Source organism: Gambusia affinis, linkage group LG10 (genome assembly GCF_019740435.1).
Source record: "Gambusia affinis linkage group LG10, SWU_Gaff_1.0, whole genome shotgun sequence".
Taxonomy (NCBI): Eukaryota; Metazoa; Chordata; class Actinopteri; order Cyprinodontiformes; family Poeciliidae; genus Gambusia; species Gambusia affinis.
Window position 1 is genome coordinate 15,268,915 of NC_057877.1, and position 13,182 is coordinate 15,282,096.

At 39.6% G+C, this 13,182-nt stretch overlaps 1 protein-coding gene across 1 annotated transcript in view; it reads left to right on the top strand.

Moving 5' to 3' along the window:
• The window catches only part of fbn2b (fibrillin 2b), a 71,343-nt gene extending 60,779 nt beyond the window's left edge, over positions 1-10,564 (top strand). The window contains exons 44-65 of the mRNA XM_044129416.1: positions 733-858; positions 1,665-1,790; positions 1,885-2,001; positions 2,318-2,446; positions 2,542-2,661; positions 3,212-3,334; positions 3,421-3,573; positions 3,665-3,730; positions 3,825-3,950; positions 4,217-4,336; positions 4,419-4,541; positions 4,657-4,788; positions 5,320-5,445; positions 5,692-5,898; positions 6,276-6,401; positions 6,542-6,664; positions 6,851-6,967; positions 7,065-7,193; positions 7,403-7,522; positions 7,843-8,074; positions 8,168-8,321; positions 8,942-10,564. Coding sequence (XP_043985351.1) covers positions 733-858; positions 1,665-1,790; positions 1,885-2,001; positions 2,318-2,446; positions 2,542-2,661; positions 3,212-3,334; positions 3,421-3,573; positions 3,665-3,730; positions 3,825-3,950; positions 4,217-4,336; positions 4,419-4,541; positions 4,657-4,788; positions 5,320-5,445; positions 5,692-5,898; positions 6,276-6,401; positions 6,542-6,664; positions 6,851-6,967; positions 7,065-7,193; positions 7,403-7,522; positions 7,843-8,074; positions 8,168-8,321; positions 8,942-9,319 — 3,173 coding nt within the window. The 3' untranslated portion in view covers positions 9,320-10,564. The remainder of the gene's footprint in view (positions 1-732; positions 859-1,664; positions 1,791-1,884; positions 2,002-2,317; positions 2,447-2,541; positions 2,662-3,211; positions 3,335-3,420; positions 3,574-3,664; positions 3,731-3,824; positions 3,951-4,216; positions 4,337-4,418; positions 4,542-4,656; positions 4,789-5,319; positions 5,446-5,691; positions 5,899-6,275; positions 6,402-6,541; positions 6,665-6,850; positions 6,968-7,064; positions 7,194-7,402; positions 7,523-7,842; positions 8,075-8,167; positions 8,322-8,941) is intronic.
• Positions 10,565-13,182: the final 2,618 nt, after the last annotated feature.

The window sequence follows — 13,182 nt, forward strand, 5'->3', positions numbered from 1 at the left end:
TTCTAAAACTAAATGTTTCATCCCTTTAGTGCTTTTGTAATGGAAACTATGGTCAGTGTAACTTGTCATTTTTGACTAAGTCTTTTCAAAAAAGAAACCAAAACATACCATTTAATGTTAAAGTGGTGTTCATTAATAAACAACACATTCAAATTCAGAATAATTAATTTGCTTTAATAATTCCTTTCACTAAGTGATGCATATTATATTGATTAGTTGCACACAGACAGCCCAAAAAAACAGTTTTTATTTGATATCAAAGATGATTTTTTTGCAAATTGCTGTCAAAACTATATTGGCCTTGTATGTATTCTCACACCACCCATACCGTTCTTCCAATTTTGACAGAACAGACGCATGTTGCATGCACCAATGCATTTCATATCACAAAGAACTTACTACTGGAAGTGCTGGTTAAATAAATCAATAATAAATGAAGTCATACCAGGACATGCATGCTCAGTTAACGCATGCGCATCTCTTACTCACTGGCAGTGAGATATGTTTACAAGCCTCCTGGTTAATTTCTGCTTCAGTTATCATGAATTATGTCCTTGTAAGGGCAACTGTGTCCAGCCAAGCCATCAATCAGAACCTGAGAGGAGCTTCCTGAACTCAATGACTCCATAATGTCTTTTTTGTCCTGTTGTACATAGTCTCAGAGCCAAACATGATGAGTTATAGAGCTGGTGATCGATGTCTATAGCTTGTTATTTTCTATTTTCATCACAGATATTGATGAGTGCAACAGTGGGGACAACCTGTGCCAACGCAACGCCAACTGCATCAACATCCCAGGCAGCTACCGCTGCGAATGCTCCCAGGGCTTCAAACTGTCCCCCAGCGGAGCCTGTCTGGGTGAGCTCACGTTTACCTTCACAGATTACCTGCAGGGACAGGCTGGTATTAAATTTGCATCGTATGATAATCTGGCTGTAAAATCACAGTATCACTGTATTTACTCAAAAGAACATAAATTACATGGAGTAACTGCTTTTATTTTTAAAAGCAACAAATGTTTCTACAAATACTTCTAAATTTTGTATTTTCAACATGTAAATTTTTTTTTTTTTCACAGAAATATGTTCTTATTTTATCTTGCATACCATTATGAATATAACTGGATATACTCCTTTAGTTCCTGGATGTGTTGTTTTGATTTTCTGACCAAGATAGAAAGTAACATGTTTTTAGCCACCTGACATGCAATGCAGAGTGACAAGCCAGGGTGGAGTAGTGTTATATCACCCAAAAAGCCTGGAAAATAATTATTTAGACCACTTAACATTTAAAGACCAGACATTAAAGAAATGTCAGAGGTTTCTTCTACATCTCCAAATATGTAAGAACCTCCTCAGGAATGTGGATGTACAGCTCCAGATTACATGATTATGCAAAAACATTTGATATTTTATTATGACGTCAAGAAAAGGCTGACAGGTAATTAAGACCAATAATGAATCAACACATAAGGTAATTATAATGGTATAATACATATTACTGCAAGTTAATATTAAATGCTTCTCTTTTCTCAATGCATTTCATTAGTTTTTGTGCTTGAGTTTATTCTGACAGGAATATTTTTTAAATTAAAACTTTCATCCCTAGATTGAAAGTTCATGATTAAATATGGATAGAAAAAAATCTAATATATTTATTTTCAGATCGCAATGAGTGTCAGGAGATTCCTAACGCCTGCAGCCATGGACAGTGTATCGACACGCAGGGCAGTTATCGCTGTCTCTGCCACAATGGCTTCAAGGCCACTGCTGATCAAACCATGTGCATGGGTAAGAGTACAATCTCAAACTTTGTGATACATAAGAATACTGTATATTAGCTTCTCACAAATGAAATCATGTTTTTTTTATATGTGTGCTTCAGACATTGATGAATGCGAAAGGCAGCCGTGCGGCAATGGTACCTGTAAAAACACGGTGGGATCGTACAACTGCCTCTGCTTCCCTGGATTTGAGCTCACACACAACAATGACTGCATGGGTAGGAACTGTTCATCGTTCTGCTTCAAAAATGCCAACAGCAAGCTGTGTACTTTAAAAGTCAAAGTGCTTCAGGGATTCAGCTACTGTTATATTGATTACATTTATACCTCTGTATTTTAATAAAATAAGCTGCGTCACCATGACATTTAGCCACACATTAAATAATAGTTGAATATGCAGCTTTCTTTCTATTTTTTTTTTGTGTGTGTGTGGTATAGCCATGAGAAAACTAATTTAGATTACTCTTGTCATTCAATCATTCTTGTCAAGATTTTTCACTGTTTTTCCTAATCACTGTAACATTTTCTTTACAGACGTGGATGAGTGCTTTGCTCTGCAGGGCCAAGTGTGCAGGAATGGACAATGCATCAACGGGCTTGGTTCCTTTCAGTGCCTCTGCTATGAGGGTTACGAAAACACCCCTGATGGAAAGAATTGCATTGGTAAGTCACAAGTTCTAATAGATGTGTGAGATAAATGTAATCCATTAAAAGTCACACTGAATGTAAAATTATGCTTTTAAAATTATTTCCCACAGATATCAATGAGTGTATAAGTCTGCCTGGAACATGCTCTCCGGGAACCTGCCAGAACCTGGATGGATCTTTCAGATGTATTTGCCCTCCAGGTTACCAGGTGCAAAATGACCAGTGTTTAGGTAACAGGAAAAAACTTCAATACATCATGATTGTTGACACACACCATGACATATTCAGTAAAAACCAACTGAGGTATCTGCAGGTTTCACTTTTTAACAAAGCAATCAGTCCATGTTTTACTTATGTGGATATACATAACTGTTACAGCACTGAAGATGTCAACAATTTATTCTGGGGATAATGTCTGTCCCACTACTCTGCAGTTCTGCTTTTACACAGCAGTGTCTTTTTGGTGTTACCACCAACCCACCTCACATTTATTTATAAAATTTCAAATAGTAAAATCTTTTTTGGTAACCTGGCACTCCTCACCCCAAAACGCTATCAATTTCTGTATGAAAAAAAGAAGACTTACAGTTTATTGATACGTCACCCATACATGGTAGTCCATTTGTGCATTTGAAAATTCCTGTGGACGAGACACTGCAAGGTCTCTTTTTGTCAGTAAAGTGCAACTTTAAATTATGTGCTATTATGTCATTACTTAAATGGCTGAAATTTTGACTAATACCTTTTTCTATTTTTTTCTTTTGCACACCATCTTACTAGATATTAATGAATGTGAAGAGCCCAACTTCTGCCAGTTTGGCACCTGCACCAACACCCCAGGCAGCTTCCAGTGCTCTTGCGAACCAGGCTTTGTACTCTCTGACAACAAACGGCGTTGCTATGGTAAGCGTTATCACAATGCTGAAGATCAAATTGTAGCTATATTTACCGTTGTGCTTTCTGTTAAAACCACTTACGTTTTATGGTAGACACCAGAGAGAGCTTCTGTTTCACCAAGTTTGAGGCGGGCAAATGCTCAGTCCCTAAAGCATTCAACACCACTAAAGCCAAGTGCTGCTGCAGCAAGATGCCTGGAGAGGGCTGGGGAATTCCCTGTGAACTGTGCCCACGAGAAACTGATGGTGTGTAACACACACATACTCACCTTTTTACACATACATATGTACACAATGTCAACCATAAAACACTGGCATTTTGTTGACACTTCAACAGCTGCTTTCAACACTCTATGCCCCTACGGCCTTGGAGCTTTGCCTGGACTGGGTGACACTCGAGAGGGTGAGTGCTGCAACTGTGATCTGATGTCCTGAATATAAAGAAAAAAAAAATACAGATTTGTTGAAATGAGCTAGCTTTTTCTGGTTGTGTGCAGATATGAACGAGTGTCTGGATAATCCTGGAATTTGCCAGAATGGAATATGCATCAACACAGATGGCTCTTTCCGATGCGAATGTCCCTTTGGGTACAACCTGGATTACACTGGAGTCAACTGTGTTGGTGAGATGACTTCTAGATAGCTGTTCAATTTATAGAACAAGACAAATACAGAGTTATGGTGTCAAAGGTTTCTAGCTAACATATTTAATCTCTAAAGTCACTATTATCACTGAATTTTGCTTGATTTAGTCTGTGGATTTATCTGCATGTATGTATGATCAATGTAGGGTTTTGGGTTGCTTATTAATGGTCATAGAATCAACATCCATTATCATTTTTTTATGTATTTACTTTGTGTTTTTGCTCCTGTGATTCGGTTTCTTCAGACGCGGATGAATGCTCCATTGGGAACCCTTGTGGGAACGGAACCTGCACCAATGTAGTGGGAGGCTTTGAGTGTTCGTGCCAGGAGGGCTTTGAACCGGGACCCATGATGACTTGTGAAGGTTAGTGGATCACATCCAATAATACTTATTATTTGGACAATACCCCTTAGTAATGACTCTCTGTCCCTCTTCTTGGCTCAAGACATTAACGAGTGCTCCCAGAATCCCCTTCTTTGTGCTTTCCGTTGTGTCAACACATTTGGGTCCTACGAGTGCATGTGTCCTGCCGGCTATGTGCTGCGAGATGACCAGCGCATGTGCAGAGGTGAGATGGTAGATCAGAAATTACATTCTCACTTTTACCTCTTCTTCTCTGTTCTGATTTATGTATAAATATGAGTAATAGTAATACCAGTTGCCATTTTTTTAACCCTAAACAGATCAGGATGAGTGTTTGGAGGGACTAGATGACTGCGACTCCAAAGGCATGACCTGCAAGAACCTGATTGGAACCTTCATGTGTATCTGCCCTCCTGGAATGCAGCGGCGACCAGATGGAGAGGGATGCATGGGTCAGTAGAAATGTGCCAGGTTATAGATTACAGGATTCCTGCAGAGTCTAAAAAATTCTGGGATTTTATTAAAGTATTTTCTAAATCAAGATCAGGATGGAAAATGAGAATATTTTATTTACTAAAGGTAAGTAGCTCCTATTTAGGTTCTTTTTATGTAAGTTTTGTATAAAAGAAACTCACTGCTTGTTTCTGCTTGACTACATGAAGACTTGAAGTCATTAGTTTGCCTTTTGAGGCAACATTTTTCTTAATCACTGACTGAAAAACAAAATATATATGCACATTCTATAGGTTTTCTTGATTAAATATGACTCAGATGAACAGATATCTATTGTCCTTTATGTCCATCTAGCTACTTTTCCATCTATCCATACCTCGGTCCATCAACCCAACCATTCATGCATCTGTTTTCACCCCTCCATATATGTTATAATTTATTCATCCAGCCATACTGCAGCAACTTTGTTGCAACAGAATTCTCCCTTTTCTTCAGACTTTTTATTCCTTCACCTGTTTGTTCTGCTGCAGACTTGAACGAGTGTCGTGCCAAACCTGGAATCTGCAAGAACGGTCGCTGCATCAACACGGTGGGAAGCTACCGCTGCGAGTGTAACGACGGATTTGAGCCGAGCTCAACTGGAACTGAATGCATTGGTAAGAACTATGCTGCCGGCTGTCCCGCTATTGACATTAATTAGTCTTTCTTTGCGTAGTTTATGAGATTTATGTCGACATAACCTCCTTTTTGATTCAGTTTTTAATAAAATAACATTTTAATATTTCTTTATGACTTCAATAACTTTTCAAACTTCCCCACAGTTTTGCGTCCTTCAGATCATAGATGATCCTAAATTCAAGAATGCATTCACGTATAAAAACACTTCTTCTCTTTTCCATTAGACAACAGAAAGGGCTTCTGTTTCACAGAGGTCCTGCAGACTATGTGCCAGCAGTCGTCAACCAACAGGAACACTGTGACTAAGTCTGAGTGCTGCTGCAATGCGGGTCGAGGCTGGGGGTCACAGTGCGAGTTGTGCCCTCTACCTGGCACTGTGCAGTACAAGAAGATGTGCCCTCTTGGACCTGGATACACCACAGATGGTAGAGGTGAGTAGCAAACTGTAATCTGCACCCACAATGTGTTACTTTGAAACAGAAAAATTAAAATAAAGATTGTAATAATATTTTAATTTTCATCTGATTTGTGAATGTATTCACACAGCCATTAACTTCAAAGTATTTTATGTGTTCTATGTGAATTTTATGAGACAGTTCCAGATAGTGTGGGATTGGAAGGAATATTGCACATCTTTTTAAAAACTTTTCAAACTAAATATTTGAAAAGTGTTGTGTGTATTTGCACGTTGTAGAACCAACTGGACCTGGACTTGAGAGTTGACTTTGACTTAAAAAACTGACTTGTGAAAATCTGTTGCAATAGCAGTCTGTGCAGATCAATATAAAGTAGAACTTTATTGTTACAGATATCAATGAATGCCAGGTGCTGCCAGATCTGTGCAAGAACGGTCAGTGCATCAACTCTATAGGATCCTTCCGCTGCCACTGTAATGTAGGATACAAAGCTGACTTCACCAGCACTTCCTGTGTCGGTAAGGCTGATCTTTGCTTTATTTCCATCCATTTTTTTCTCACTTTGAAAACATTAAAATCTGGTTTTAACTGTGAAGATTTGTGTTGGCATCCTGACTCACCTTTTTTCTACTTCGTGTAACTTTACTGCATATTACAGATGTGGATGAATGCTCCTTGTCTCCCAAACCCTGTAACTTCCTGTGTAAAAACACTGAAGGCAGCTACCTGTGCTCCTGCCCCAGAGGATACAGCCTACAACCCGATGGAAAGACCTGCAAAGGTGACAGAACTCTGTAGTTGTGCTTAAGCCAGCCTAGCCTTTGCAGATAAATGATGATTAATATTTACTTTTGGAATAATATGTAATTTGCAAATATATTCACACATCAACTAGCTTCAAAGTTACGTATTACATTGCATGTTTTAAGCTAAATTAGTTTGTATTCCTTGCTTTTTTTGCATTAAGATCTGGATGAGTGCTCAACAAAGCAGCACAACTGCCAGTTCCTCTGTGTTAACACCATCGGAGGCTTCAACTGCAAGTGTCCATCTGGGTTCACTCAGCATCAGACCGCCTGCATTGGTGAGTTCAGTTACAAATAGTCGCTAATGTACTAATTATTTGCCCCTAAAGCAAATAAAAATCCTGTGTTTTTTTTGTTTTGTTTCTTTCTTTGCAGACAACAATGAGTGCACAGCCCAAAACAGTGTCTGTGGTTCTCGAGCTTCCTGTGTAAACACTCCTGGTAGCTTCAACTGTGAATGCTCTAAAGGTTTCTCCCTGGATAGCACTGGCATAGAGTGTGAAGGTGAGCAGACAAGATATGTTCACATATTCAGGTCCCGTTGGGTTCTCTATATTGTTATTTCTTTGCGTTAATCTTTTTAAAATGTAAGGGTTTTTAGAATCGTTCCTACGGTCTTCCATCCATCTTTTGATAGCTGTTCTAATGTTGACATTACTGCTGATATTTGTAAAGTAAGTAACAGAAAGAAATGAATTTTCCCCTTTCCTTAGATGTGGATGAGTGTAGCAATAACCATCGCTGTCAGCATGGCTGTCAGAACATGCTGGGAGGTTACCGCTGTGGCTGTCCTCAGGGATACGTGCAGCACTACCAGTGGAACCAGTGTGTGGGTGAGTCAGTGTGTCCTCAAATCTGTCTGTTCATTTGGCCTGATTGAGAGTCATCACCGACTAGGACCATTTGAGAAGGAAAATATTTTTTGAAATACTTCAGAAATCTTTATGACTCTTGCCATCCAATGATAATTGAATGATAACTGGAAGCCGTTATAAAATTTTAGGGATTTTATTAAACTGCTGTCATGTTTAGCTTGGTGGAGAAGTTCAGAAAATTGTATTGCTAAAAGTACAAAAACACTTTTGATGTCTGGGATCACTGCATGTGTTGTGTCTGCATCATCATCAGAATGAATAGGTTTCTCTTTCTGCAGATGAAAACGAGTGTCAGAGCGGGACTGTTTGTGGTTCCGCTTCCTGCTACAACACCCTGGGCAGCTTCAAGTGCGTCTGTCCTTCTGGTTTTGACTTTGAGCAGAACGCTGGTGGCTGCCAGGATGTGAATGAATGTAGCACAGGCACAAACCCCTGCATCTATGGCTGCTCCAACACTGACGGAGGCTACTTGTGTGGCTGTCCTGGAGGTTTCTTCAGAGCTGGACAGGGGTGAGGAATTACATCGTCATCAAATAAGTGAACCATGTTTGGTGTTTGATGTAATGATTATTAAAATAATTTTCTCTTTTTGTCTCCTCACAGTCACTGTGTTTCAGGCTCAGGCTTCCCAGGCCAACTCGTTGATGGTGATGAGGATGACAGTCTGTCTCCTGAAGCTTGCTATGAGTGCAAGATCAATGGAGGAGGAAAGCCTGGACGACACAGGCGCAGTACTGATGAAAATGAACTGAATCAGGTACGCACAGCGACACAAAGATTTCTAAGGGTGTTTTCATTCTTGATAGTTACATTTTCAGTTGGTGCAGTTCACTTGGACACTGGGCCGTGTCAAACAATTCAAACCCTTTGAGAAGCCTGTTCACCCCCTTGCCTGTGGTGGCGCTGCAGCACAAATAACCGAGGGGAACAACACAAAAACCTCAGAGGAAGATGAATGCAAATTCTTTCTTCACAGAACAAAAAACAGAGTACTGTCTTAGTAGTTCTATAAATTATTTTTTGTCTTTGGTAAAAGACCATGAGAAATTTTTCTTAATAGCATTAGGCTCTCATGTTTGTTTTGATTGTATTTACCCAGAATGCCCTACGGTGTAGTTGGCTTCCTGCTTTTGGTCAGCTTGTCGTTCACATATGCAATCAAACCACACCAGTGTTCACTTCAACCGAATCGAGACTTCAATTTGTAGGCAAACCAGAGTTCACTTTTTTGGCCAACATCGTATAATGTGTATAGGGTACATTACAAAAGCATTTATGTACCTGAACTATTTTACATTTTGTTGTTCTGCACCAAATAAACTTCAGTTTGTTTTATTTAGATTTTGCATCATCATTTTCTTCTTCTCCTTTCTGTAGGAAGCAGTTGTGAGCATGGCCAGTGTGGACACCCAGGCCTCCATCCCCATGAACCTCTCACTGACCTCACTGCTCAACAAGGAGCCTCTGCTTGAGCTTCTCCCCGCCCTGGAGCCGCTGGAGCATCATGTACGTTACATCATAACCCATGGCAACACAGACGAACACTTCCGCCTTTTGGAGCGCCGGGACGGAAAGAGTGTGCTCCGGCTTGGGAAGAGACCGCCTCAGCCTGGGTCCTACAGGCTGGAGATCACCAGCCTGCCTCTGTTTGGACCCCGCAGACTACATCAGCTGGAGGAGCAGCACGACTATGATTACCTACAGGGGGAAATAGGGGGCGCTCTGCGGATCAAGCTCCACATTCACCTGCACTGAGCTCAGTGTATGTGTGTGCAATCCTTCTCTGGACTTATTTGTTAACCATCGAATTACTCCCCCGCCTGAAAGGACCATCAGACTAACAGGGGGAGTATTACGGGCTATGAAAAACTGAGTCAATAAGCCCACCTCTACCACCACTTTGTTACTCTGCAAGTTATATGTTGATGTTTTTTCCTTTATTTGTTCCATGACTGTAATTCTACCTGACCCAGCACTCATTTCTCTGCTGAGAGGCAGCGGAGAAGAGGGCAAAGGCATGCTTTTGTGCTTGGGCCTCTCCAACTCCATCCAGAAAACGTAGCAGGTCTGTTTAGGCTAGTGTCTCAATGTTTCAAGGGCTGAGCTAAAATGATTTGGAGGTTTTCTTAGTCGTGTGAAAGTACCTGATCTCGGGATTCTTTCACAACACTTGAGGATAAAGGTTTGCCACATTTTGACCCTCTCGGTATTCAAGTGTGCCATTTAATGTGTTTGTGCTGTTTGAAAGATTATCACCACGAAGGACTGCAACATTTACACAGCATTTCAGGTTCTAACGTCCAAAGCACTCTGTTCTTTGCAGCTCGGCGACGACCGGTCCTCAGATCCAGACACGAAGAAGCTGCGTTCTGCTCTGATGCGACTGATTGTTGCTCGTGCCCGCAGGCGGAGAGCTAAGCAGGGATTGGCGTGTTTGCGTGCGTGTGTGCTGTCATGTTTGCTTACCTCAGTATGTCTTGCATAGTGTGGACGCCTTGCTGTGATGCTGACTTTGAAACAAAAGAGGGTGCTAGCGTCCCTCAGCATCCATCACAAGCAGGGAAACACCATTTAGGAGCTCATAGGCTTTTAAAGAAGGTAGATCATGTTGAATTTGTTTTTATCTTCACTTCAGGTGTACTGATTCTCATCCTGAGAGCCAGCTTTGTCGTTGAGCAGGAAGTCTTCTGAAATGCTTCAGGAGCTGTAGCTGAAATTAAGCTTATTTTATCTGACTTCTTTGACAACGGAAGGTTGAGCCTAGTTTACAACGTGACAGGAGCCATCTCAAAGGTACATGACAGCTATAACATTTATTGCTTTGGAAACATTTTTGTCCCCTGCAAATGTATTCTGTTTTTGTCAGTTAAATGATTCAGATCATCTCACTTTTGTTTTCAGATATTTTGTTTCTGAGCCATTTAGAGGGAAAATTTATGGTTCCATCATTTGCAGCAACTCTTTCTGGTCCTGAAGCAATAAAACTGTCCCAGGCCATCACTATTGGTGTGATTTATTTTTCTGAAATGTAATCCTAAATTTACATCATGATACTATGATGCACTCAAAAAACGTCACTTTAGTCCTTTCAGTTCATATATTATTTTTCTCACCTTCTCTAAAATATTCAAAGGAACCTATTGTACAGAGTTAAAATTTTTGACATTTGGGCTTCCACTTGGGTATCAACTGTTTCTAAATATTGTCTTTAAGAAAATACCCAGCAGTTTTTTTGGCAATAAGTTAATGTGTTATTTTGGTGTCTGGAAAAGGAGCCTTTTCAAAAACCTCCCAATGTTGACTCACAATCAATGGACCTAGCAACCCCAGCTGAGCTCCAGCATGTTTGGTCAGCTGGTGTTACCACTATCTGCACTGTACAATGGCTGGTAGAAAAGACAAGTGTTTCGTTGTTGACTTATTATTCAGAAACTACTTTCTGTATTCTTGTTGAATTGGAGGCTCCAATTTTGCTCTTTAAAGATGCATGGTTGTATAATTGTGTCCTGTCAGCACCAATTTTCAAATGCAAATTTAAAGTTACAAAACACCATAAAACAGCTCGTTCTGACAGGAGCTCAAAATAGGCAGAACTGAGCAGACTAAAATCTCATTATGATTTTGTTCCAAAATTTGTACCCAGTGTCTTTCTTGTGGTTAAATCATGACAGCTGACCTTTTATGAAGAAAAGATGGATGAGTCATTAACGTGCTCTTGGAATAAATTCGATCCATGTTTTCTCCAGCTTGTCTGATTATCTGAAACATTTAAGTGTCACAAAAAAGCAAAAACAGAAGAAATCTGCAAGGGGGGAAAAACATTTTCACAACACTGTAAATTAATGATGTAGAGAGGAGTGAGGGCACACACGGCGAACACAAAACCTCACAAAAAATATCTGTCAGGTCATACTTATTTTGTCTCTGAAAGAGAAAAAGGTGCTACATTACGCCATCTATGTTGCTGTACAAAGTAAGCGCAGTCTTGAATCTTACTTTTTTTTTTCCTAGGTTTTGTTGTAGTGTATGTCTGCCTTTTGAAATGTCTGACAAACATATTATCAAACATGCTTGTTGAAATTAAATTGTATATTTCAAATGAAAAGTTTTTTTTGTTTTTTTTTGTTTTTTTTTACTGTCAAATCAACAATATAAACAAAACAGGAAGATTGAAGTGAGTGTGACATTCTGTTTCAGGACAGCCCAAGAAGAAAAAGCAAGGTAAAAATATATATCTGTCGATCACTGCTCATATCAGTGATCAACAAAAAGGTAATAAAACTATATGCTTATTTGTAATCTCATACACAGGGAAACATACACTGTCTGTAGGATGCCAAAGATGATGAGGCATATTTGTAAACAATGCTGGGATCTACTTGGTGCTACAATAATCCTTTTCTTTGAACATTCAGGGTTACTGCACTTCTCCACAGCTAACAGTAGACCAATGATTATAGCACATAACCATTTTCTAATCTGAAAAAGTTTGTATACTTTGTATCTTTACTGTCAATCTGTTATTTTTTTTTCTTTGCTAAAATGGCTGTAACCCACCTACAGCATCAAACTTGAATACTGCCTTTGTTATCCTTTTTGCAGGTTTTTAGCAAAGAAATTGAGTAGCGAGTAGCGGGAAGGGGGAGGGGGGTTTAACTCAAAGCTGATGACAATCACTCTGTTGCACCTACAACAACTTTCATTCCTGTTGGAGGATTTTCAGTATCCTAAATGATTGTGTGAAGATGGAAACCAAAGATTTTTACAGCCAGTGTGGAAAAATGTAAATGACTCGCATTGTACAATTTTGTCCGGTGACGATTATGGCAATAAAATGTTGTTGTTGTATTTTTACTTATTTATTTTTTAAGTCTTAGGATGGCACATCAACCCCAAAACCTCAGCAGAATGATTGGAGTTTATTTAAAGGTTTTGTGCACTTCTCAAATCATCCCAGACATTTGCAAGAGTATGGAAAATGCATTTCTCAAAACTATTTTGTACAAACAGTTGGTAATCCATGCTTTTCCTTAGTTCATCTCTCAAAGATAAATATCTGTATCAGTGTTGTGTGCAGATAAAACATTTAGTAGTGTACTCTGGAGGGATGTTCTGATGGAAACTATGACTAAAGTTTTGATAACAAATGTAGAAGATCAATCGCAAGAGACTTTACGAGATTCCTAATATTAAAAAAAAAATCCAGTCAGTCTATGGCAAGATTTGGAAACTGACAGATGTCCATCAAATCTATTTGAGCTTGAGCTATTTTGCACAGAGAAATATAGAAATATGTCATTATCCCCAGGCTGCACAGTGACAGCACTGTTGAATTGCAGCAAGAAGGTCCGGGGTTCGATTCCCAGCCCGGGGTCTTTCTGCATGGAGTTTGCATGTTCCCCCTGTGCATGCGCGGGTTCTCTCTGGGTACAGAGGGTGTACAGAAAATGAATGGATGGATGTCTTTATCCACATACACAAAACAAGAAACGTCATAAAATCTTGCAGCTGTAAGTACAGACAGGCAAACAGAATTTGACTCTGGGAGTCTGAATAAAAAGCTGATCTACTCTTGGAGATTTTTTGTAGGTTTATCACATAAAATTCCATTGCAACAC